The 21904-nt window shown below is 42.0% G+C and overlaps 3 protein-coding genes across 6 annotated transcripts in view; 1 reads left to right on the top strand and 2 right to left on the bottom strand.

Annotated features, from left to right (window-relative positions):
• The first annotated feature begins 277 nt into the window (after positions 1 to 277).
• NXT2 (nuclear transport factor 2 like export factor 2) lies at positions 278 to 8578 on the top strand. Its single transcript, XM_087972035.1, has 4 exons — positions 278 to 643; positions 5569 to 5655; positions 6251 to 6395; positions 7752 to 8578. Exons 1-4 carry the CDS (start codon positions 629 to 631, stop codon positions 7928 to 7930), a joined length of 426 nt encoding a protein of 141 aa, XP_087828161.1. The 5' UTR covers positions 278 to 628; the 3' UTR covers positions 7931 to 8578.
• Positions 8579 to 11225: 2647 nt separating this feature from the next.
• On the bottom strand, positions 11226 to 14439 carry KCNE5 (potassium voltage-gated channel subfamily E regulatory subunit 5). 2 transcript variants are annotated; one of them, XR_015750710.1, is made up of 2 exons: positions 13198 to 14439; positions 11226 to 13084 (listed from the first exon to the last, which is right to left on the bottom strand). XR_015750710.1 is itself a non-coding variant. In XM_087972027.1 (1 exon), exon 1 carries the CDS (start codon positions 13942 to 13944, stop codon positions 13552 to 13554), a length of 393 nt encoding a protein of 130 aa, XP_087828153.1. In that variant the 5' UTR covers positions 13945 to 14070; the 3' UTR covers positions 11226 to 13551. The 2 variants fall into 2 exon arrangements, 1 of the variants encoding a protein (XP_087828153.1); XM_087972027.1 differs by having other exon boundaries at positions 11226 to 14070.
• Positions 14440 to 18301: 3862 nt separating this feature from the next.
• ACSL4 (acyl-CoA synthetase long chain family member 4) overlaps positions 18302 to 21904 on the bottom strand; it is a 40514-nt gene continuing 36911 nt past the window's right edge. For all 3 annotated transcript variants that reach the window (XM_087972026.1, XM_026674626.2, XM_026674627.2), the window contains exon 16: positions 18302 to 20346. In XM_087972026.1, coding sequence (XP_087828152.1) covers positions 20189 to 20346 — 158 coding nt within the window. In that variant the 3' untranslated portion in view covers positions 18302 to 20188. The remainder of the gene's footprint in view (positions 20347 to 21904) is intronic.

Raw genomic sequence — 21904 nt, 5'->3', positions numbered from 1 at the left:
TTCATTTTCTAATGCTTGTGTGTTCACAGAAAAAAAAGTGACAATAAAGCTTATTTACATTCGCCTTCATTCATAATAAAGCTTATTTGATCTCAATAAGCTCTAAAGGACGCGCCCTTCCAAGTGGGCCCATCCCTAGCTAGGCCCTCCTCGAGTTGAGGGGCGAGAAGCCGCCGCTACCGCCCGCACGGCCGCCTGCACACCTTCCCGCAGGTCGCCCTTCCCTCCCAGCGTTGGGAGAAGGACGAGCGACGCGTGGCTCCAACTTCCGGCAACTGCCGGAAGTCGCCGTGGACATAAGGCCCGCCAGGAGTTCCAAGCGGTGTCGCTCTAGGTTTCGGCACTCTATGACGGAACCACTTCCTTCCTTCCTTCGGAAGCCAGAAGTCTCCGTACTTGCTCCGGTTCGCTCGTTGTTCGTCAGATCCTACGCAGAGTTGCTGGAGCGTGGCTCCGGTCTCTGCGCTGAGGCTTGTTTCCATCCACCTGCGCGTTCAAAACGAGCCGGAACTGTCAGAGTTGGGCACCTGCGGGCACACCGGAAGACGTTGGGGAACGGACCGGAAGGGAGAACGGGCTGGGGAGACCCGCTTGACCTGAGAGACGCTCGGCTTTTGACGACGCCGGCATGTCCGTCTTCATGGTAAGAGAAGCCCGGGCGCCGGACTACGATCCCCATCTTCCCCGGGGCGGGGAGGGGAGAGCGGAGGATGGGGCTTCTGGTCCGAAGCAGCGTGGGAGAGCGCGAAGGCCGGGAGGAGCGAAATTGGGTTTTCATTGGTGGAATATTTTATGTCAGAGGTCTCGAAGCTTGGCCGCTTGAAGACTTGTGGACTTCAACTCCCAGAATTCTCCAGCCAGCATAGCTGGCTGGAGAATTCTGGGAGTTGAAGTCCACAAGTCTTCAAGCGGCCAGGTTTGGGGACCCCTGTTTTATGTGTATCCCAAAGGTGCTTTTTTCCCAAGAGGCAACTGGACTTTCTGGTTTTTCTTTTAAAGCGTTTCTCTTCTCCTCCAGGAAGCTTCTTCAGCTCTGTCTCTCTCTCTCTGTGTGTTAATTTCTTGGGCCAGTCTCCATATATTTTCAGTATAGATTTTTTTCTTATTAGATTTTTTTAAAAAATTAAAAAATAGAATTGTTTTCTTACACAAAAAAATAAAGATATATTTAAAACAGAAAAAAAAAATCCCTGTTTTATGAAGTAATGCATTTTTTTCCAGCGAAAAAAAATTTTTTTTTTTTAAACAAGTTTTATTGATTTTCAAAACACACAAGTCATCATTTTCCATTACATGTTTAAACCTTTTTCCATTATAAATTTAACAAGTCAGGTAAACTATAATTCTATTTTAAACCATTTCCATATAAACATACAAAAACCTCTTATCCAATTTCCCTTTATTTCTCTTCACTCTTATTCAATTTTATTATTATTATTTCATCTACTTCTTTCTGACTTAGTTACCATTATTCTCATTCTATATTTCTACAAGGTTTTATTAATTTCCCCCCCAAAAAAAACAACATAATCACACAACACACAAAACATATAAAAGATCTTTTGGAAAGTAACTTGGACCGGGTATCTCTCTTTTCATGGACTTCAATTATATTCAGGCTCATCTTACATATCATTACTTATTTTATTTACCATTCTAAGTCTTCTATATTAACTTCTCCACATATTTCACTCTTCTTGATTCTATCTTAATTAATCATCTTAATTTGAGTCATTATATTTATATCTTTTGTCCATTCTCTATTATACCTTTGTCTCATTCCTTTTAAAAAGAAAGAAATTTCTCCTGAAATCACTAATCAGAGTATGATGCCTTTCTATCTCCCCACTAAATTAATCAAATTAATCTTTAAAATACCCAATCCGATTTTGCTTGGTACATTCTAACTGAATAATACATCTAAAACAATTAAATACCTAGTTAAGCAATAGATTTAAATATTAAAAACAAAATACTATAATGAAAGTTTTATAATAACATCAATACCATAATCTTAATAAACTCTTTAATTAAAGTTTAATATTCTAAATCTCCCCTCATATTATATTTTCAAACCAATCATTATTAACATTCCAACATTTTAATCTCTTATCAACTCTCAAACCATTTAAATTTTCTATTTCTGATACAATACTACAATGTCATCTTATGTACCTTGCAAAATCTCTTTGAAGAAATTATACTTATCCTTTATCCCTAAAAAAAATTTCTTTTTCTCATTTAATTTCAAAACTTTGTAACTTTTCTCCACCTTTTCTCTTTCTTTCTTCCCCCAACAAACCTTTCTAGCCCCCTTCTAGCCCCCTTCTTCTAGCCTCTGCCTTACTGGCTTCCCTTCTCTGTCGCATTCCTCTTCCCTTTTGTTTACCATCCTTATATTGATTTTGCACCTTGTTTTTCCCTTTCTTAAATGTTTTTAAATCTTAAGTCCTTTATTTCTCTTCTTTTTCCTCTTCCTTCCCTCTTGGTCGAGTTCTGAGATTTATTAAAGATGGCTTCCTTTCTTTGTTCTTCTTCTGCTGTCTTCATCTGTTGCAATGTTTGTTGATAATTAATAAGCGCCATTTCTAAAAAAGGAAGGCTTCTTTCAAACCAGCTTTACCATTTTGTTTTGCTTGCTCATAGTCTTTTCTCAGTTCCTCGATAGAAGAAGCCATTATAAATCTTTTCTTTTCTTTTCTCTTACAACAGCCAAAATATTCCAAAAGAAAAATAAGACAATCCCAAAGTTCTCAGTCAGTCCAAACCAAGACAGAGTTCCCACTCTCTCCTCCTGGGGTAGTATCAATTAAATAAAAGGAAAGTCCAAATCTGTTTCTTAAAGTCTTATTACAATATATTTTAGTCTTTCAATCCTTAAGGCATCTCCTCCAACAAAGTCTTAGCATACAAATATTTTTTTAAGTCCTCTCTTTTCCCACTCACCGCTTAGAGCCAGTTTTCACCTAAAAAAATAGGTTTCTTAATGTTCACTTTTTATTCCGTAAAAAGAGGGTAAGCTATCCTTTCAGCACCATTAAACTGCCGCTTTTTTCCTCTTCTCGAAGGTATCATTCAGAAAGTCATACTTTTCAGGAATTTTGTTAAATATGTCTTAGAGACCTAGGAACCAAGAAAAACTTTCTCCTCTCAAGCACTTTCTCCACTTCCTCCTGCGCATTCTTACCCGGCTGCCAGCTTCTTTGTGGCGGCCATTACAGACCGCCGCTGCACCGTCCTGGGAAAAGGGGGTTCTGCCGGCCGGGGAGGGGTCTGCAACACCCCCAAACCCTTCTCCGGATCCCCTACCTTCAGCTGCCCCTGCAGGGTGGCCTAGCTCCGTACCCGTCTGGGTCGGAGCCCCAAAAACGGCTAGCGCGGCAGGGATCGCGCAGCTTCGCAAATCCCTGCCGCTCGCGAAGCCGACAAACCGCCAGCGAAAAATTTCTTAGTTCAACAAATCAAGGAAAGGTTTAGAGTAAGGGTCTTCCCACTTGGCAAGTTTAAGACTGGTGGACTTCAACTCCCAGAATTCCTGAGCTAACATGACTGGAGGAGGAATTCTGGGAGTTGAAGTCCACAAGTCTTAAGGCTATCAAGTTTGAAGACCCCTGGTTTAGAGGTACATGAAAGTGATTTGTTTATGTGACCTGACTTTATTTATTTATATAGATAGATGGATGGATGGATGGATGGATGGATGGATGGATGGATGGATGGGAGAGGGAGAGGGAGAGAGTTAGTTAGTTAGTTAGTTAGTTAGTTAGTTTTATTGTATTGGAGCCTGCTTACAGTCTAGGACTGTGATGGCAAGTATAGCTTAATAAGTAAATGTTCCTTGCTAAAAGTAACTTCACATTAGATAAATATTTCTACGCAATTCAATTTGGACACTACAGCTTTCCTGTTTATGTGGTTTTTTGGTGTGAATTAAATTAGGATTGGATATATTGTAGGCTGGAATCTTTTTGTAGATGGACAGCCTCAATAATCCCACTAATAAATGAGCAGGGACCCAAATCAGCGAGATGAAACCTTCTCAGTTGCAGAGTTGCCTCTGGGTAGCTTTTCAAGCACATGCAAGTAGAGGTGCAAGCACAGGTTTCCCAAAGGTTTACACGACACCTGAAGCCAAATGGGTTTGACAGGTTATAGGAATCCAAGAGTATTATAAATCCCTGCTTGGGGGTTGTTGTATTGAGCCACAAAATAATGGTGAGTTCAGAAAATGATGGGATTATATAATACAATAATTGTTGGAGTTTGTGTGAAAGGAACCAGGTTTCTCTGCTCCTTTTCTATGGTTCTGGAGCTAAAAATGAAGGGGGAGACACTGTTGAAATTGTAAATATTTAAATTGTGGTTTTTCTTTTCATCAATTGGGAATGTAGTAAAGAAGCAAAACATGGCTAAAGAAGGGAGGAAAGTGGATTGTGGTATTTAAAAAGGATACAAAAAAGTTAGTAATGTGAGGAATGTAGTTGGTTACTTCTCATCCATGTTAAACTTTCAAGCAGTTTTTGTTAAGGGTTTCAGCAGGTGGCAGCACCTGGCTAACCTTCAGGAGATTCAAAAGTTTAAGAAGACTGCCTCACAAGTGGCTAGAAGGGACACTGCCAGGGAATCCCTTGGCTTTGACCCATCAATGTCTAAAATAAACTATGGTGACCTCAAACCCTTATTGGTTTATCATTCTCTCCCAACCAGCACCCACTTTGGAGCACACGATGGAAATTTAGAAACATCCCAGGAGATGATTGCTATATTATTTTCAGAAATATAGGCATGCAGTCTAGTTGCATTAAAAACAGCATTGCCTTGATTGTTCAGCAATTGTTTAAGGTGACCTCATATAAAAACCATAATGGGGGAAACCCCACTAAGAATTACCCAGAAAACTGATTGTGTTGCAACCATTTAATTTTGTGTTGTTTTTGTTGTTTGATTTTTTTTAACATTGATTATATGCCATCAAATTGGTGTACATTTTCAGCACCCACATAAATAGATTTTCTCCATGATGATGTGTGTCCCTGATCTGGTCTTCCAAAGATGGGTTTGGAACTGCAAACACTACATCGCAACTGTACCTGAGTCACCAGCTCCAGGCAACTACACAATACGTCCAGAATTGGATAATTTGTTATTTTACTGATAATGTACTTTTTTTACTGGTTTTAATATGCCAGTATATTTAAATCTTTGTTTTTTTACAGGGTTGTAAAAAGGGAGTTTTTTTCTCTCTTAGTAGCAGAAAACGAGGTCACACTGTGTACCAAATTTAGTGTGCTGGATCATTTGGAATCCATTTTAGGATCTAGAATAATTTCCAAGAGAGTTGGAATGGCCTTTTTTTTTGGCATCAGAGCAGCCTGTTTTGGCTACAAGTTACTAAATGATGGGGTTTCTGTACTCATGAGAGTCAAATTGTGACATAAAAGCCCCATGTCTTCTGACTGTTAAATGTGTGTCTAGTAGCACTTGGCAGAATAGAATGTCTAAATTTGACTAGCCTATTATTGATGTCCCTTGAGGATAATTTCATTTAACTATGTGGGTTTATTTTAGGACTTCAAAACCCGTGTGGATCAAGCATGTGCAGCAACAGAAGAATTTGCAAATATTTATTATGAAACCATTGATAAAAGAAGACAGGTATGTAGATTTCTATTTTGCTATTTTGTTAGTTAAGAATGTATGGTTTTATATATTTTTATATTTCTTTTATTACTTTTGGAAATACTTCACTGTTAATATTCAGCTAGGAGTCAACTAGAGCCAGTTTGATGCAGTGGTTAAGGCATTAGGCTAGAAACTGGGAGACTGCGAATTGTAGTGCCACCTTGGGCACTAAGTCAGCTGGGTGACTTGGACCAGTCACTTTCCCTCAACCCTAAGAAGGAAACAATGGCAAAATCTTGCCAAGAAAAATGCAGGGACTTATCTCTAAGAATCGGTTGATATGTCCTAGGTTCCCTTTTCACTGGAGATGTTCTAAAATTGAAACAACCTGTTCTAATTTAGAAACATTTTGCACACTTCCTATCTTTAGTTTCATACTTCTTATCTATCAGTTTATTGGGAGCAGATGTTTAACTGAGAACCCAGAGAACCTCTTTAAGAATTCTTTGAATGTAAAAAAAAAGGCAATAGGTTGAGTGTAAAGCAAAAGTAGGTTTTTCAGTAAGTTTGCAAGTGGAAAGGGCAAATCCTGCTGGCATTTCACATGATGTTTTCTAATGTTCTGCAGGTAATAACCAGACTGTACACTGATGATGCAACTCTAGTTTGGAATGGGAATGCTGTATCTGGCCAAGAAGCTCTTGCTAAATTCTTTGAGATGTTACCATCTAGTGACTTCCAAGTGAACAGCTATGATTGCCAGCCTGTTCATGGTAAGATAACTTAAGAAGACAGTGCCACTATCCACAACGTTATTAATATGCAGTGGCATGGGTAATCTTTTCCATGGTGTGAAGGACAAACAGCTTTGCTCTGAAATGCGATTAAAATACTGAATTTGAATTTATATAGCTAGGAGCTATCTGAATGTCTCCACATCATTTGTATGATTCTTATAATTCTTTTAGATTTTAGAAAGCGTAGTAGACTAACATCCTGCTCAGTCCTTTTGAATGCAACCTCCAATTCTGCATTTAGCTCCGACTGAGGAATGAACTGTCTCATAACACCCAGAGTCTCTTGGCAGGGTGAGACGAATGGCATTTAAATAAGTCTTTGTCCACAGTGGAAATCCTCTTTTCCACAGTTTGCCTGAAGGTTGAGAGCATGTGGTTTGAATTATTGGTTCTCAGGAACATGTCACAAAATGCTTGCAGTTGCAGAACAGAATTGCTGACTTTGATGTACTTGGGTAGGTTTGAAAGAAAGAGGCAGGGGATACCAGCAGCATCTCGGTGTGGGTGTGCATTTTTTAAAAAGGCAGGAGATTGGGAGGTACGTCCCTATGTACTCTGCTATGTAGATACCATTGATTAGACAACACCTCTTTGCTCAGATGAATAATATGATAAATTGTAGAGTTGTAATTGCAGGAATGTCCCAATCTCGGATGGCAAACCTCAGATAAAGAATGTTTCCAAGCAAATACAACTCAGGTAAACAAAGTCACTAATCTAAAGGAGGATTAGAGAGAGGAAGTAAACATATGTTAGACTTTAACTAGAGATAATTAATTGTAAGGATTACTGTGCTAAACCGTAACGAAAGTTAAGCAGTAACCAAAGTTAACCAATGATGGAGGATAATTAAAAATGTGTATAAATTAAAGACTAGGCTCCAATAAAGATCATCATGATTCAGTTGTTCATGATCAAACAACTCAACTGCCTCGTCATTACAACAATAAATAAAACTGCTGAATTTTCTTCTAAGTAGGTAGGGTAAAGATAAAGTACTGTTTAAAACCCTGTGGATTTTACTCTGCTGGTCATTGCCAACTATAGGGGGCAGTGATCATCTATGTTTCAAGGCCATTGGGACAACATTTCCCTGCTCGTACGCATGACATCACGCAGCTTCCTTCCCACCGAAGTGATGCCTGTTTATCTACTCACATTTGCATGCATATTGAACTTCTAAATAGATTACTTCTAAGTGCTGAGAAAGAATTAGATTGAGATAGAATGACTTTAAAGAAGATCTTTCCTTAGAAATGTCCATGCTCGTATTTAAAAGTAGACTTCCGAGGAGCAATTGTGTTTTAGCACCTTTTTCTTTCCTTTCTCTAGAGCAAGCGACTCCGAATCAGACTACTGTTCTTGTCGTGACCTGCGGGACTGTCAAATTTGATGGGAACAAGCAACAGTACTTCAACCAGAACTTCTTGCTAACAGAACAGACCACAAATAATAACACAGTCTGGAAAGTCATGAGTGATTGTCTCCGTTTCCAAGAAAGCCCTCATTAGTGAGAGGAGCAAGAGTGGATGTTTTCTTCTGGATTTTTTTTTTTTAAATAGCCCTGGCATTGGGGGTGAGCCTGTTGAGTGTGGATATTCACCGGTCTCTCCACACCTCTTTGTACGTTTCACAGTTATAGCATATATTGTTTTTAATGAAAGAACTTCCTTGCTTTCAAGGTTTCATTAAGCTGCATCACAACCAAGTTTAACTATACTGTGATTGCCTCTTCAGGTGACAGTGGAATAATTTCTATAAGTGTTCTGTGCATTTATAACAGATTTCAAAATTAACACTCTATGGACCCTTCTCTTTTGAATATTTTGGGAGAAATGTTATTAGGCTCAAGTTTTGTTTACAGTGAGAATTAAAATGATGGTGGGAGAGACAAAGATTGTATCTGTGATTCATGAGGTCTTTTGGAATGTGTGGGCCTTGCTGAAACAAGTACAAGAATTTTGCTACAGGCTAGGTGAAACATGAGCCTGTGGCCGATTTATTCCTGTGGAATTTCTCTACGTGTTTATGCTGTTTTTATACGTTTGCATTTTTCACTTATTCCATAGCAGTAATTGCTTCAGATTTCAGTATTCAGAGAAAAAAAAAAGTTTAATAAAAAGGGAAATCCATCTAAGGGAATTTTTCTGTTCTCTAAATTGTTCTTCATTTGTCATTTTTTACAGTGAAGAGTCAGAACATTTCTGAGTAGTTAGGGACAAATAAATTTAATGGGATTGAAAATGCCCCACTTTACTCTGTTTAATTTTGCATTTGTTCCCCAGTTTTTTCCCAACCTGTATGAAAAGGACCTGGTGCCTGTTTTACTGCTTTCCCATGCCATAGCATTGTTATGACCAAATCCAATCTTGGATTTGAATCTGGGTCATGGTTGTCCCCAAAATGGGCTTTTTTTTCTCCTTGAAAATGTTTCTCTTCACATCCCAGAATCTTCTTCAGCTCTCTTTGAAAATGGGACAGTCTTGGTTAAGAGATTCCTATATAATGTTTTGAAATATCAAACATTTGTTCTCCCTCTTCTTCCGTGCCACAAATTTGAATAGTAAGAAGCATTACAGGAAGAAAATTAACACTGAAAGCTTTCCGCTAAAATCTGTTAGGCACCTGCAGTTTTATCACCTAAGACTCTTCTTTCACGCCGACGTACAAGTTGCCCTTAACTTACAATCATTCATTGGGCAACTATCCAAAGTTACAACAGCACTGAAAAAAGCAACTTATGACCAGTCCTTGCATTTATGATCTCTGCAGCATACATTCCTATGGTCACGTGCTTGGAATTCTTGGCAACTGGGATGTATTTGCAACCGTTATAGCATCCCAGGGGTCATGTGATTGTCATCTGTGATCTTCCCAGCCAACTTCCAACAAAGACAATGCGGGAAAACGGATTCGTTTAACTGGTATTTGCTTAATAACTGTAGCAAAAAAAAAAAGGTATGAGCACGACTCACATCACCACCATTTTGCTTGGCAATGGAGATTCTGGCCCCAGTTGTGGTTGTGAGTCAAGGGCTACCTATAGTGCAAAGATCACACTGAGAGATAAGGTCCAGATTGTTTTGGTGATGGACAATATGCCTGTGGGTCTTAATTCAGATGCACTGGTGATCTTCTGAAGAGGTAGGTAGGTGCTGGTGTGTTTCCATGGCACTTACGAATGTGCAATTATAAGGTGCCTTTTCCCAAACTGCAGTTCTGAATTAATCTGACTAGTGCCATAGAAACAGGTTTCACCGAAGACTGTGTCTACACCAGGGGTGTCCAACCTTGGCAACTTTAAGACTTGTGGACTTCAACTCCCAGAGTTCCTCAGCCAGCAAAGCTGGCTGAGGAACTCTGGGAGTTGAAGTCCACAAGTCTTAAAGTTGCCAAGGTTGGACACCCCTGGTCTACACTGTTCATAGCTGCAGTACAGTTAAAAAGGACCCACCTTTATATGCCTTCCAATTCAACGGAATTTTGGAAATGCATTATTTAAAGGGGCTGGGTACTCTGTCCAACCAGTGAGTAATTCATCCCAAAAAAAAAGGAACGGAATCAAATTTGGTGCGGGAGGAAAGCCGAACAAAAGGAAGGTCCCAGTCTGAAATTGGTAGGGGCCTACACAGGAAGTAAAAAAAATCCACAGGGCCTCTCTTTAGAGCGAGCTATTTGTGCAGCAGCATGGAATATTGCTGGCTGCTTATTCTAAGCCCTGGCCCTGGTCCCATGACCCAGGGCAGTGCATCTCTGACTTCTTTTTGCTTCCCAGCATGCATGATCTTCAGAGAGGCGAAGGGAGCGCAGGAATGCAGGCATGCACAAAGGCCACAGAAGACACACCTGCTCTGATTAATCCATGGCATGGAAGGGCATCCAACCCCATAATATGGAGCGATAGTAAATAGAAACTCTGTCACTGACATCAGCTGCGTTCCAAGCAGAGGCTTCAAGTTCTTGCTACTCTTAACAGGAAAAAAAGATCTGAGGGCAATAAATGCCTAAATATCATTTCATGTCATATCTTTACTCCAAAGCAAGGAAGCTTTATTGATAACAGACCGCATTGAAAGCTTTCTGAAGTCAGCCAACATGAGGTCTGGGAGATTTCAACATAACCTGGATGTTGGTATAATTTCCAGCAATTATAAACCACTAAGGTATTTATTACCAGTGGATTCCACTCAGCCCATGAAGAGATCTTTGCAGGCACATTTTACGGGTTGTTTTTTTCCAGTACGTAACTATTACAAGCATATGTTCATATACCGTACTTATGTAGAAATTGGACTATATCCCCCTGAATGCCTTTGAAGGTAAAAGAAGAAAGCATCCTTACTAAGATTAAAACGAAAGGGTCAAAAGAAGGCAAAAGTTGTAATGTTAAAAAAAAATATTGTGAAAACAAGCATGCTCTGAGCCATTTGCTCAACTGTGAAGGGATCTCTTTCCACTCCAATGGAAATTCGTTCTATAATATTGAGATTAATACTGAGGCAAAACATTTAGTAGGGAGAGCAGCCTATCCAATGTTGCGCAAGTTATGACGGAGAAAGTTCTCTGAGCTTCTTTTCTTGCAGACATTTCATTACTCAAACTGAGTAACATCATTAGTGCTAGTGATGAGAGGTCACTCTTGAGCAAGCACGTGGTGACCACCAAAAACGGCACAAATATATTTAAGTCTGCAAATCACAACTGCCAAGTTCTTTAGCTGTTTTTTTGCCTCCCTACACATCAAATCCTTCCCAAGAGCATGAAATGTCGTATCGGCATACATTCATCCTACCCTAGAAACCAGAATTGTTCATTTCCAGATGTTCATGTAAATGTTACTTTATTTATACTGGAAATCTCTCAAAAATCATTTAAATAATGGACATTGTTTTCATTAGCTCTACTTCCTAGTTAACAAAGTCATAGTAACATTTATCACTTCATTGTACACCAAAGACAACACCTTTGCTAAATTAAACAGCAAGAGAGTTCTGTCTATTTGATTAAAATTGCTTCATTACAGAAATGGCCTCTCTGCCAAAATACTACTTGTAGAATTTGATGATCATCTGAAAAGTTTTTTTTTTTTAAAATGCTGGCTGCAAAATAACCAAGAAGAAATGCCATCACCAAAAAAGGGAAGTGGACAGGGGGTCTAGGACAACTCACCACGGGACAATTTGCCACGACCAACTTGTCATGGAACAAGATTTACATTAAGATTGAAGAAATGATGGAATAGAATCAATTAAAGGATGCAAAAGAAGGGACAAAAAGTGAATGACCAAAAGTCCAATTAAGTTTTATTTTAAAGAATTAACCTGAATTGTCCCACAGCGAGTTGTCCCCTGGTGAGTTGGCCATGGTGAATTGTCCCATTCTGGTAGCCCTCTGGTAGACTATGAATGATTGAGGACAGAATGTCAAGGTGAGAAATGAGAGCCCACTCACTGCATCCTTTTTCTTCTCTGTGGATTTCATTTCCCACGAAGGCAGACATAGTATTAGGGGGGGGAAATAGGGAAAGTCCAATTGTAACTCAATTGGGGTCAAACTCTCAAATGAATTTGGCTCTCTCTGATTATCTGAAACTGATATGTTGGAAGGGGTCCCCTTTATGTGTGAGACTAATAAATTCATCCAAACAATTCTGCGAAAATGAATTGGAAATACACCAGGGCACTGTTTCTCAATCTCATGCTGGCTTAAAGAATTCTGGGAGTTGTTAAAAGTCCACACATTGTTGAGGTTGAAAAACATTGCTCTGGGCATTAAAAGTTCCAACCCTTGTTTAAAATGCACACATGCCACACCACCATCTCATAATATGGATACAAAATGAAGCTCCTAAATAGCCAATTCCAAAAGAGAAGATCCAGGGATGAAAAGATCCCCTTCCTCAATGGCCTGTGACTTTACCTGAGACCTGGCAGTGAAGCAATTGGCATAGGGCAAAAGGGCTTTTTAACTATACCTCCCATCACTTTCAATCGTGCAGAGAAAAGGACTTGGAACCAGCAATTTCTTTAGGTCAATTCTCTATACTTCCCCAAGTACGGCACTGCCAATGACACAAAATCCTAAAAGTTTGGCTTTGGATCAGCCCTATTTTTCAAACAGATCCATCTTCTCATATCTGTGTTTGTCCTAAATTTTTCCTCTGAAAACTTTTTTTTTTAACAACGAGAAGCAAACTGAATCCAGCAGGGGAATCTCGGATGGGGGCTTGAGGCAGCTCTTAAGCCACATTTAACAGTCCTGCTTTATTTAGTCTTATCCTGAGATCTTGAGAAAGTCCTTTTCTGATTATTCGGGAGCATTTGAAAGATGCTTGAGTTTTCTGAAGTCCAGCATCACAGCATAACGCTCAACCCTGGAGCTGGTCCGCTCTTTTGCCTTAACTAGATGCTGACCTGCATTCTGCGACAGAGACGCTGCCTGTTGATTTGTGATTGCGAACGCGGGAAAAAAATAATGGCACCCTTTGGAAATGTGATGCTCTGGCTCTCTTGCAAGGTGACATCAAGCCCCTGAATTTTCACCCACTCTGGATGCAGCCGGGGGGCCTTTTTCCACGGACAAAATCCAGCCCTGGCAGCTTCCAGGAGGGATGAAGAAGAGCCAGCCACTGCATCAGTCACCGACTTCCACGCTTGTGTTTTCTCCTTAGCAAAAAAAAAAAAAAAAAAAATCCATTGTAGAGTAATACATTTGGCAGCCAAGCCGCCTTACAAATTCGGACCAGACGGGTGAGCAGGGAGCTGGCTGGAGAACTCACCTGTTTTGCAGAGCCGAGCCAGAGGAAGCAACCAGGGTGGGTTGGAAGCAGTCCAAATCTGTGGGGGGTTCCCTCATCTTTCCAAGGATTTGGAGGGAGCGTGTGAATGAGCGAGAGTCAACCCGACCTGTTCGCCTTCTTCACCCACAGGCTCTCTAACGCTGCTTCTCCGCTTCGGGCCGTCGCAATTCCTGGGGGGGGAGGCTTGAAAGCCAGCGGGCCGCCTTCCCCACGCCGAGGAGGAGTCCTGCGGAGCCCTGAAGCCCCCCAACCAGGAGTGGAGGTCTTACCCGCGGAGTCCGGAGAAGGCTCGCTTCGCGCCCCCTCCCCCCACTAGCCGGGGTTGGGAAGGGCTCAGGGCCGCTGCCTCCCCCTCTCACAGAGGTTCGCTTTCTCCGCTGCTGCTGCTGCGCTCGGCCGGGCTGGCGGGGACCCCCTTTCCCGCCGGGCCGCCCCCCCGCCCGCCGCCCAGTCGCTCTCGATGTAGAGGTGGTAGGGGTCGTCCTTGGACTCCAGCTTGCGCGAGCGCGTGTAAGCCAGGATCAACCCGCCGGCCAGACAACCGTAGAAGATCATGATCAGCAGGATGTACAGGTAGGCGTCGTTCTCGCCCGGCGGCCGCGCGGCGGGGCTGGAAGAAGCGCTGGGGCCGGGATCCCCGCCGCCTCCGCGCAGCTCCTGCCACAGGCGACCCAGGAGGCGCTGCAGCCGCCGGCTCTCGCTGCAGTTCGCCTCCGGCTCTTGCATGGCTCCAAGCAGAGTCCGGGGCTTTTCCTCCGTCTGGGACCTGCCGGGCGTCGGGCCACAGACAAAGGCGGCACAGATGCTGCCCTTGCCGGGCTCGCAAGGGGCCGGGGCCGCGCCCCCTCCCGAAGCTCCCCGGGTCTGGAGGGTGGGGGGCGAGCCGGAGTTTCTCCGCCTCCCGAGGCGCCTTTGTTCCTTAACGGGCAATCCTGAAACCTGAGCTGGTTTGGGAGGGATTCTGCCGGGGAGCCCCCCCCCCGCCCCCCTCCAGAAATTGGAAGGCAAGCAGTTGTGGTTCCTCCTGGTTTGGGAGCAGCTGCGGGCCTCGTCCGGGGCGGGGGGGTTGGGGGGCTTCCACGTGTGGCCTGAGCCTCTTTGTGGAGTCTTTTCAGGAAAGGGACAGGCAGCCTTTGGATAAATGAATGGATCGATGGGAAGAGGAGGAGAGGGAGGGTAGGCACGCTGGTGCGCTTCTGCACGCCCCCTTACAGACCTCTTAGGAATGGAGGGAGGTCCATGGTAAGACAGTTTAAGGCAGGGGTCTTCCAACTTGACCGCTTTAAGACTTGTGGACTTCAACTTTCAGAATTCCTCCTCCAGTCCTGTTAGCTCAGGAATTCTGGGAGTTGAAGTCCATCAGTCTTAAACTTGCCAAGTTTGAAGACCCCTGGATCGATCGATCCGATAGATCTATCTATCTATCTATCTATCTATCTATCTATCTATCTATCTATCTATCTATCTATCTATCTATCTATCTATCTATCTATCTATCTATCTATTTCTATCTATTCTATCTATCTATTCTACCTTTCTCTATCTATTCCATCGTTCTATCTATTCTATCTATTCTATCTTTCTCTTTTGACAGTTGATTCACCTTATCAACTATAAAAAAACCTCCACTTCCTAGCAGTTACAGATCTTGAGTTCTACAGTTCTGAATTGCGAAAACAAAATATTGTTTTCACAATTGTCCTTTTTTGGGGAAGCACAGAGTAAGTATATATTTAATTGCAGGCATCTCTGGATCTGCTTTTTATCATTCTGTCCATAAATTCAGGTAGTTTTATATAATTCTCAAATGCTGAACATCTATTTCAAGGATGACTGTTCTGGGTTAATTCATTTGGTATGATCTTCCAGTGACTGCAACAGACTGAATCTCTTCTAACAGCTGAAGAAAAAAAATTATTCTGATAAATCTGATTGCTCCAGTCTTTTTAGATTTATTATGAATTTTAACTGAGTGGGTTATGGGTTTTATGCAGCCCAAATTTGCATAGTGTGTTCGCTTCGGCATTTGTTTTAAAATAGTAACTTCAGAGTAAATGCTACTGAATGTAGTACAGATTGTGCTTCACATTTATCCCTATTTTGTTGACAGCCACCAAACTTATGCCGGGGCACTTTCATGTACTGCATTTCTAGTCATGGCTAGTTGCGGATCTACAGACCAGCTCTGGCCCAGGTATATTGAGATGTAGGTCTGACATAACTAGACAGCAATAAAAATTGGAGGTGGCTGCCTGGAGTTGAGAAACAATGCAGGAAGAGCCACCAAACATTTGGAAGTCTTTACTCTTCAACAAAAAGTAGTGGCTTCGATTTTACTGATGTAAATGGGTAATATCCCCATATTTTCCTTTGGGAAACCTGTTTTTTTTTCTGGGTGTTTGTGGTAAAAGAGATGTGGAATTTTTAGAGCACATGATCGAAGAAAAACAGGCCAGTTTGATCTGCTCTTCATCAACCAATTCAAAGTTGTTCCATTCAAAACAACTAACCCAGAATGACCAAAAAAGGCTCAGACTGCAAACATGCTAGAATCTGTTTCTTGTAAGGAATGACATATTTCTCGAGCTAAATCTAGATACACAATTGTGGGTTTTTATTTTGTCCAGCTTCCAAAACAGTAACTGAGCCTAAAGCAGCTCCACACGGGATGATGGAGATGGATGATGGTTTGATGCCACAATCTCAGAAAGGCTCATCAGGCTTCTAGGCATTTTTCAACACTGGATGACTTAGATGCAGATAGGATTGCGTTATTAGCTATACATTTTAGAGAGGAGACTGACATTCAGCCGCGTTGTTTCAGCAAAGGTAAGAGATGTGAGCCAAGGACATGTTGACAAAAGTTGAAAGCAAGCAGGAAATCTTACTTTATGGATGCTTCAGGCAAAGTTCTTTGGGAGGAGTGAGGCCTCACAAGCAGTAAATGCACTCATTTCCATCTTTATTTTTATTCCAAAATTGTACTGCTGAAAACTCAAGAATTTTGCCCCTTTCCACAGAACAATTACACAGAGCTTTAAAAGCCCTTGGGGTTGTTTCTCTTATTTGTGACTTACAAGGTAGGATCTGTCTGTTAGATGTCTCCAGAAAGCAATTTTCAGGCTGCTTTAAGACGATCCCAGATCCATTCTACCTTTTTAGTCAAGCTGCAAAGAATACCAGGTCTGATTCTGGCCCAACTGTATGTTTTAAAACTTTGTACATGATGAAAATAGCACTTATATCCCGCTTCATAGTGCTTTACAGCCCTAATTGGTTTACAGAGTTAGCATTTTGACCCCAAACATCTGACTCCTCATTTTACTAACCTTGGAAGAATGGAAGGCCAAGTCAACCTTGAGCCAGTCAGGATCAAACTGCTGGCAGTGGGCAGTTAGCCTGCAATACTGCATTCTAACCACTACACTACCATGGCTCTTATAAAACTGGTGTTTGGGATAAAGGTGGCATAAAAAAAAAGTATGGCCAGTGAAGACACTTCTGCCGGGCTTAGTGAATCTGTGCAAATAAGTTTATTGCTGTGCCCCTTATCTTATAATTACAAACTTGTACATATTATAGTTAGAGCCTTATTCCTGCTTACCTGAGAAACTGGTTTACGAGAGGAGATGCACAGCCCATTTCCTCAAGGTATGGTGCTTTATTGACTTGTTCTAGCTGAAAATGAGGGAGTGCTAGGTTAGCCTCAAAGTTGAAATCCATCCTAGCTTCTCTAAAATGGGATGACTTCCTTGTTCTAGTTGTTTCTTAGCATCTCCTGATAAGAGAGTGTTCTGATATGAGAGTGAAAGGCAGAAATGTGTTCCCAGTTCTAGAAAAACTTGTGCAGATCTCTGGTGTGCAGAGATGTGTTCCCAGTTCTAGAAAAACTTGTTCACAGTAAAAAGTATGGTTGTACAGCCTACTTATTAATCGGACGGCAATGTAGTGTACTCTCCCTAATTAACTATACACATTTAAAACTTGGAAAAATCCTGGTAAATTACAGCCTTAACAATCATGTGAATGAAGAGGAAGAAAAAAAATGTTTTGTTGACTTTTTCTACTGAGTAGGCTATCCGCCATCTTGGGAAGTTTATTCCAAGAGCACTTCCACCCCTACTGAAAATGATGCTAATTGAGAAACTGGAAGAGAAAGATTGCACAGGCCAGCAGTACCATTAATGCATATACAAAGTAAGTGTGAGTTGCTGAAACCACGCCTCAGGCATTTCTTCTGCATATACATTCCATTTCCTGTTTCATCTACATATACAATCCATTTCCTGTTTAACCTTTCATTGTGTTTTAAATCAAAATATCTTTCTAACTCAAGAGTTTTATCCCATGCCGAATGAGCTTGTTTTGGGGAAAATCCACTAAATCAGGGATCCCCAACCTTTTCGACGCCGCGGCCCGGTTCCGACATCAGCTGGGCGCGCGGCCGGTGCACGCGTCAACTGGCGCCGCCATCTTTTATGACGAAAGGCGCTTCCGGTGACGTCACCGGAGCGCTGTTTCGCCATAAAATATGGCAGCGCTTCTGGTGAGCTTTTTCGGTAGAAATGGCTTTCTACCGGAAAAGCTCACGAACTGGCGCCATCATCTTTTTATATGAAACAGCGCTTCCGGTGAGCTTTCTACCCGGAAAAGCTCACCAGAAGCGCTTTTTACCAAAAAGATGGCGGCGCCCAGCAACCAGCGGCCCGGTAAGGGTTGTTCCGCGGCCCGGTACCGGTCCGCGGACCGGCGATTGGGGACCCCTGCACTAAATGGTAAGGGGGGGCATTTGTTGTTTCTGTAAATAAGGGTTTATGTTTGGTTGAGCTCTTAAGAGGCATTTTCCTGGGACCATATTTTCTTTTGGTTTGACCTGTTGTGAATGTTTCTATTTTCAGTCAATAGGAGAGGATAAGCTGGCCCAAAAACTATCTCAAAAATATTCCTCGTGCATTAAAAATGGGTCCTCTTGCACAGCCAATTCTGATCAGGCAGTAAGATTAACAAGGATTAATGATCTGTTGTTACTCTAGAAGCTGGCTCACCCACACATCTACCTTGCAAAAGGAAAAACTTCCTCCACTTGAGTTTAAAACCACTGTGTATTGAACAACATCTCATACAAAATTTCTTCATTCACCAAATAATATCCAATTATTTTTCTTTTTTTTAACCACAATATACACATTAAAGTATAATGAATAAAAGAGAGTCTATTTTATAAATACTTTAGAGCCACCAAAAGGTAATACAATGCACCCAAGAGCCACATTTGTACAAAAATGGAAGCCACATACAGAAAAGGATCGAAAGTGCACAGTAAGAACAGCATCCCATCGTTGCCACGTTCGTCTCAGTTTTTGTTTCAAGTGTGAACTACTAGTATGAATAGTGCCCAGTGCACAAAAGACATTCTGTGGGATAATGCACACAGAAACGCAGAGGAGGCTGCTGCTCTCTCCCGCCCTCCGTACATCAAGGATTTCCAGTTTTTCAATAAAAATAGCAGACAAAAATTTTCCTTTGCAAACATTTTAAAACACAAAGTTGCCAAGGCTACATCCATCACTTGTATAGAAGAGAAATTCGTTTTAATATAAGATTTTGTTTTATGCGATATAGTCAAAGATAAATTAAAATGCCCTTTTAAAATAAAAAAACAAACAAACAACAAACAACAATAACCGAATATTTTATCTGTGGTGGGGATGTTGCTTGGAGGAAGCGGCGTGTACATCCCAAAAAGCATGACACTCCGCAAAAGGAGATGGTGTGCGGACTACTTTAGCTACAGGACTTGTTTTGTTCCACTGATATATTTTTTTTAAAGGTGGTGAGTGCGAATAAATAAATGATCAGAAAAGATACCAGCTTAATCGGGGCAGTAATGCCAGCGTTCTTAGGACAGCCAAAGTGATGCAAGACACGGCCAAAGTCATCACTTGCCTTTTTCCAAAAGACATCTTGAAATGTTTTGATTGGAATGTCTTAATTTACCTCTGCTCGTCTGTGAGGATCGTTTCTTTGTTTTAGGCACTCTAAATGTTTAATACTACCAGTTATCTCTTTCTGTATAGAAAACCACCATTTGAAAGAAAGAAAAATAAATATGAGAGAATCTGTCTGTGCTCACTAATGGCAGTGAAAGATTCCCCACCACCCACCAACGCAGGAGCAAACGTGACTTTTAAAAGTACCGCCAGTATTCTCTTGAGCCGTGGAAACTGCTGCCAACTGCCTACGGTGCCTTTTTTGTGGAATGAATAATTTTAAAAAAATCAGAAATTGCAAGAATAATTTCATGACAGAGATGGTGCTACTGAAAGGAAGGAATAACTTGGGACATGGTGCAGGAACCCAATCAGGCGTTGTTGCTTTGGACTCTCAGTTTACGGCGGGGTGAAAGTACCATTTTCACAAGAGAAATCCCTCTTCCTCTCTTTGGACCACCAACGACAGTCACCTTCCAATGAACCATTTAGCAAAGGACCTGAGAGAACCATTTCCGGAGCAGAGTTTTGGAGGGGGCTTGGTTCTGCGCCCCACTCTTACAACCCCTCTTCCGTATCGCCTTTGCAACTGGCTTGTTTTCATCCATTTCGAAAACATCGCCTTGGACTCAAGCCAAGATGATCTGACTGCTTTCAAATCAGAGAAGAAGCCAGAATAGAAAGATTGTAGAAATACTGGTTTATCCGGTGAGGGAGTTCCATACGAACACAGCCATTTGGAACTGGAAGTGGTCTAATGAAACCATGGCAGTGGGTCAGTATTTTTGACAGCATCTTGGGAAACTGCAGGGCAGAAAGCCAGCACAGCCGTTCCTTCTGGGTAACTGAGAGTAAATTTTCAACTGTTTTATGAAACACTGCTTCTGTTTGGAAATGCAGCCGCTCTTTGGGAAATTCGTTCGTCATTCAGTTCCAGAAGAAACAACGCACGGTTTCTGACGCAGGGCGATTGGGAGGCCTTATTTCCCTCCGTACATCCGCTCGATGTCGTTGAGGTAATGGTTCTTCAGCTCCTTTCTTTTCAGTTTGAAAGCATCAGTGACTAAGCCTGTTTCGGGAGTCCAGGGCTCGGGACTCAGGCGGACTTTGATGGGCACTTCAAATCTTTCCAACTTCACTGGAGAAGAGCAACGGGGGGGTGAAGAAGGAAGAAAACAGCAATCAGGATTTGAAGAGAGAGGAGCCAGGCAGATGGACACAACCTACAAATGTTATTCATTTATATGTCAATGGAGCAGGCTTGGGTTTTTTTTTCCTGTTCAAAACCTTCTTTTAGCCACAAAGTCGAGGGAGTCAAGCTATTCTCCAAAGCCCCTGAGGGCAGGACAAGAAGCAATGGGGGGAAACTAATCAAGGAGAAAAGCAACTTAGAATTAAGAAGAAATTTCCTGGACAGTGAGAACAATTAATCAGTGGAACGGAAGTGGCCTCCAGAAGTTGTGTGCTAGAGGTTTTAAAGAAGAGATTTGACCACCATTGATCTGAAATGATAAGGTTTCCTGCTTGAGCAAAGGGTTGGACTAGAACATCTCCAAGGTCCCATTCAGCTCTGTTATTCCATGGTCTTTAGACAGGACTAACTAGACAAGAGCAGTTCTGCAGGACTCCTACTGTCTAGAGACCATCCAGATTTTCCTTGGAAAGCCTAACTTATCAAGCACTCAAATCCAGAACACCAGAATTTGGATACCTTGATTACTTTTCATTGTCAAATGAACGGGATAAGACGCCCCAGTGACCTAAATTCTACAGCCTCACTTTTCTGTTACAGGCAATTCTCCAACTTAACAACCATCCGTTTAGTGACTGGTCGAAGTTACGGTGGTGACTTACGACTTGGTCCTCGCCCTTAACAACCACCGGAAACATCCGTGTGGTCACATGATTGTCCTTCAGGCGCTTGGCAACCACCGTGCCCTTACGATGGCTGCAGTGTCCCAAGGCCAGGGGGTCGCCCTCTGCAACCTTCCCCGCCGGCTTCAGACAAGCAAAGCCAAGGCAGGGAAGGTCACAGCTCACAGTTGTGTGATGCCTCGCTTCATGTTCACAGAGGTCCTAAAATTGGACGTGGTCATGTGATACCTCCCTTAACAACTGCACCACTCAATGACATTTTTTCTGGATCCCTACTGTAGTTGTAAGTTGACGACTACCTGTATTTCTAGGGACGCTTCTTCCACTACTAAGGCATACTGGACTTCCATTTCAAATAAAGATATAAGGCTATTTTTATGCTTGACGGAGATGCCACACCAAAACAACATGGACACTTCAAATCAAGTGAGCACTGATTATGTTCCATAGTTGGGTAATGAAAGGTCTTCAGGAAAACAGCCAAGCTCAGGCAGCACCGAGGACCCCTCACACTTCAAACCTAAATACAGGTAGTCAAGGACCACAATAGAGCCCAACATTTTTGTTGTTAAGTGAGACATTTGTTATGTGAATTTTGGCCCATTTTATGACCTCCCCCCCAGCTATTAAGTGAATCACTGCAATTGTTAAGTTAGTGGCACCGTTGCTAATGAATCTGGCTTCCCCATTGACTTTGCTTGTCAAAAGATTGCAAAAGGGGATCATATGACTCCAGGACACGGCAACTGCCATAAGTATGAACCAGTTGCCAGGTGTCCAAATTTTGATCACATGACCTCAGGGATGCTAGAACAGTCATA

Source organism: Notechis scutatus, chromosome 10 (genome assembly GCF_049901735.1).
Source record: "Notechis scutatus isolate UNSWTSFEM ecotype Mainland chromosome 10, rNotScu1.2, whole genome shotgun sequence".
Lineage (NCBI taxonomy): Eukaryota > Metazoa > Chordata > Lepidosauria > Squamata > Elapidae > Notechis > Notechis scutatus.
This window is presented reverse-complemented; position numbering and strand designations above follow the sequence as displayed.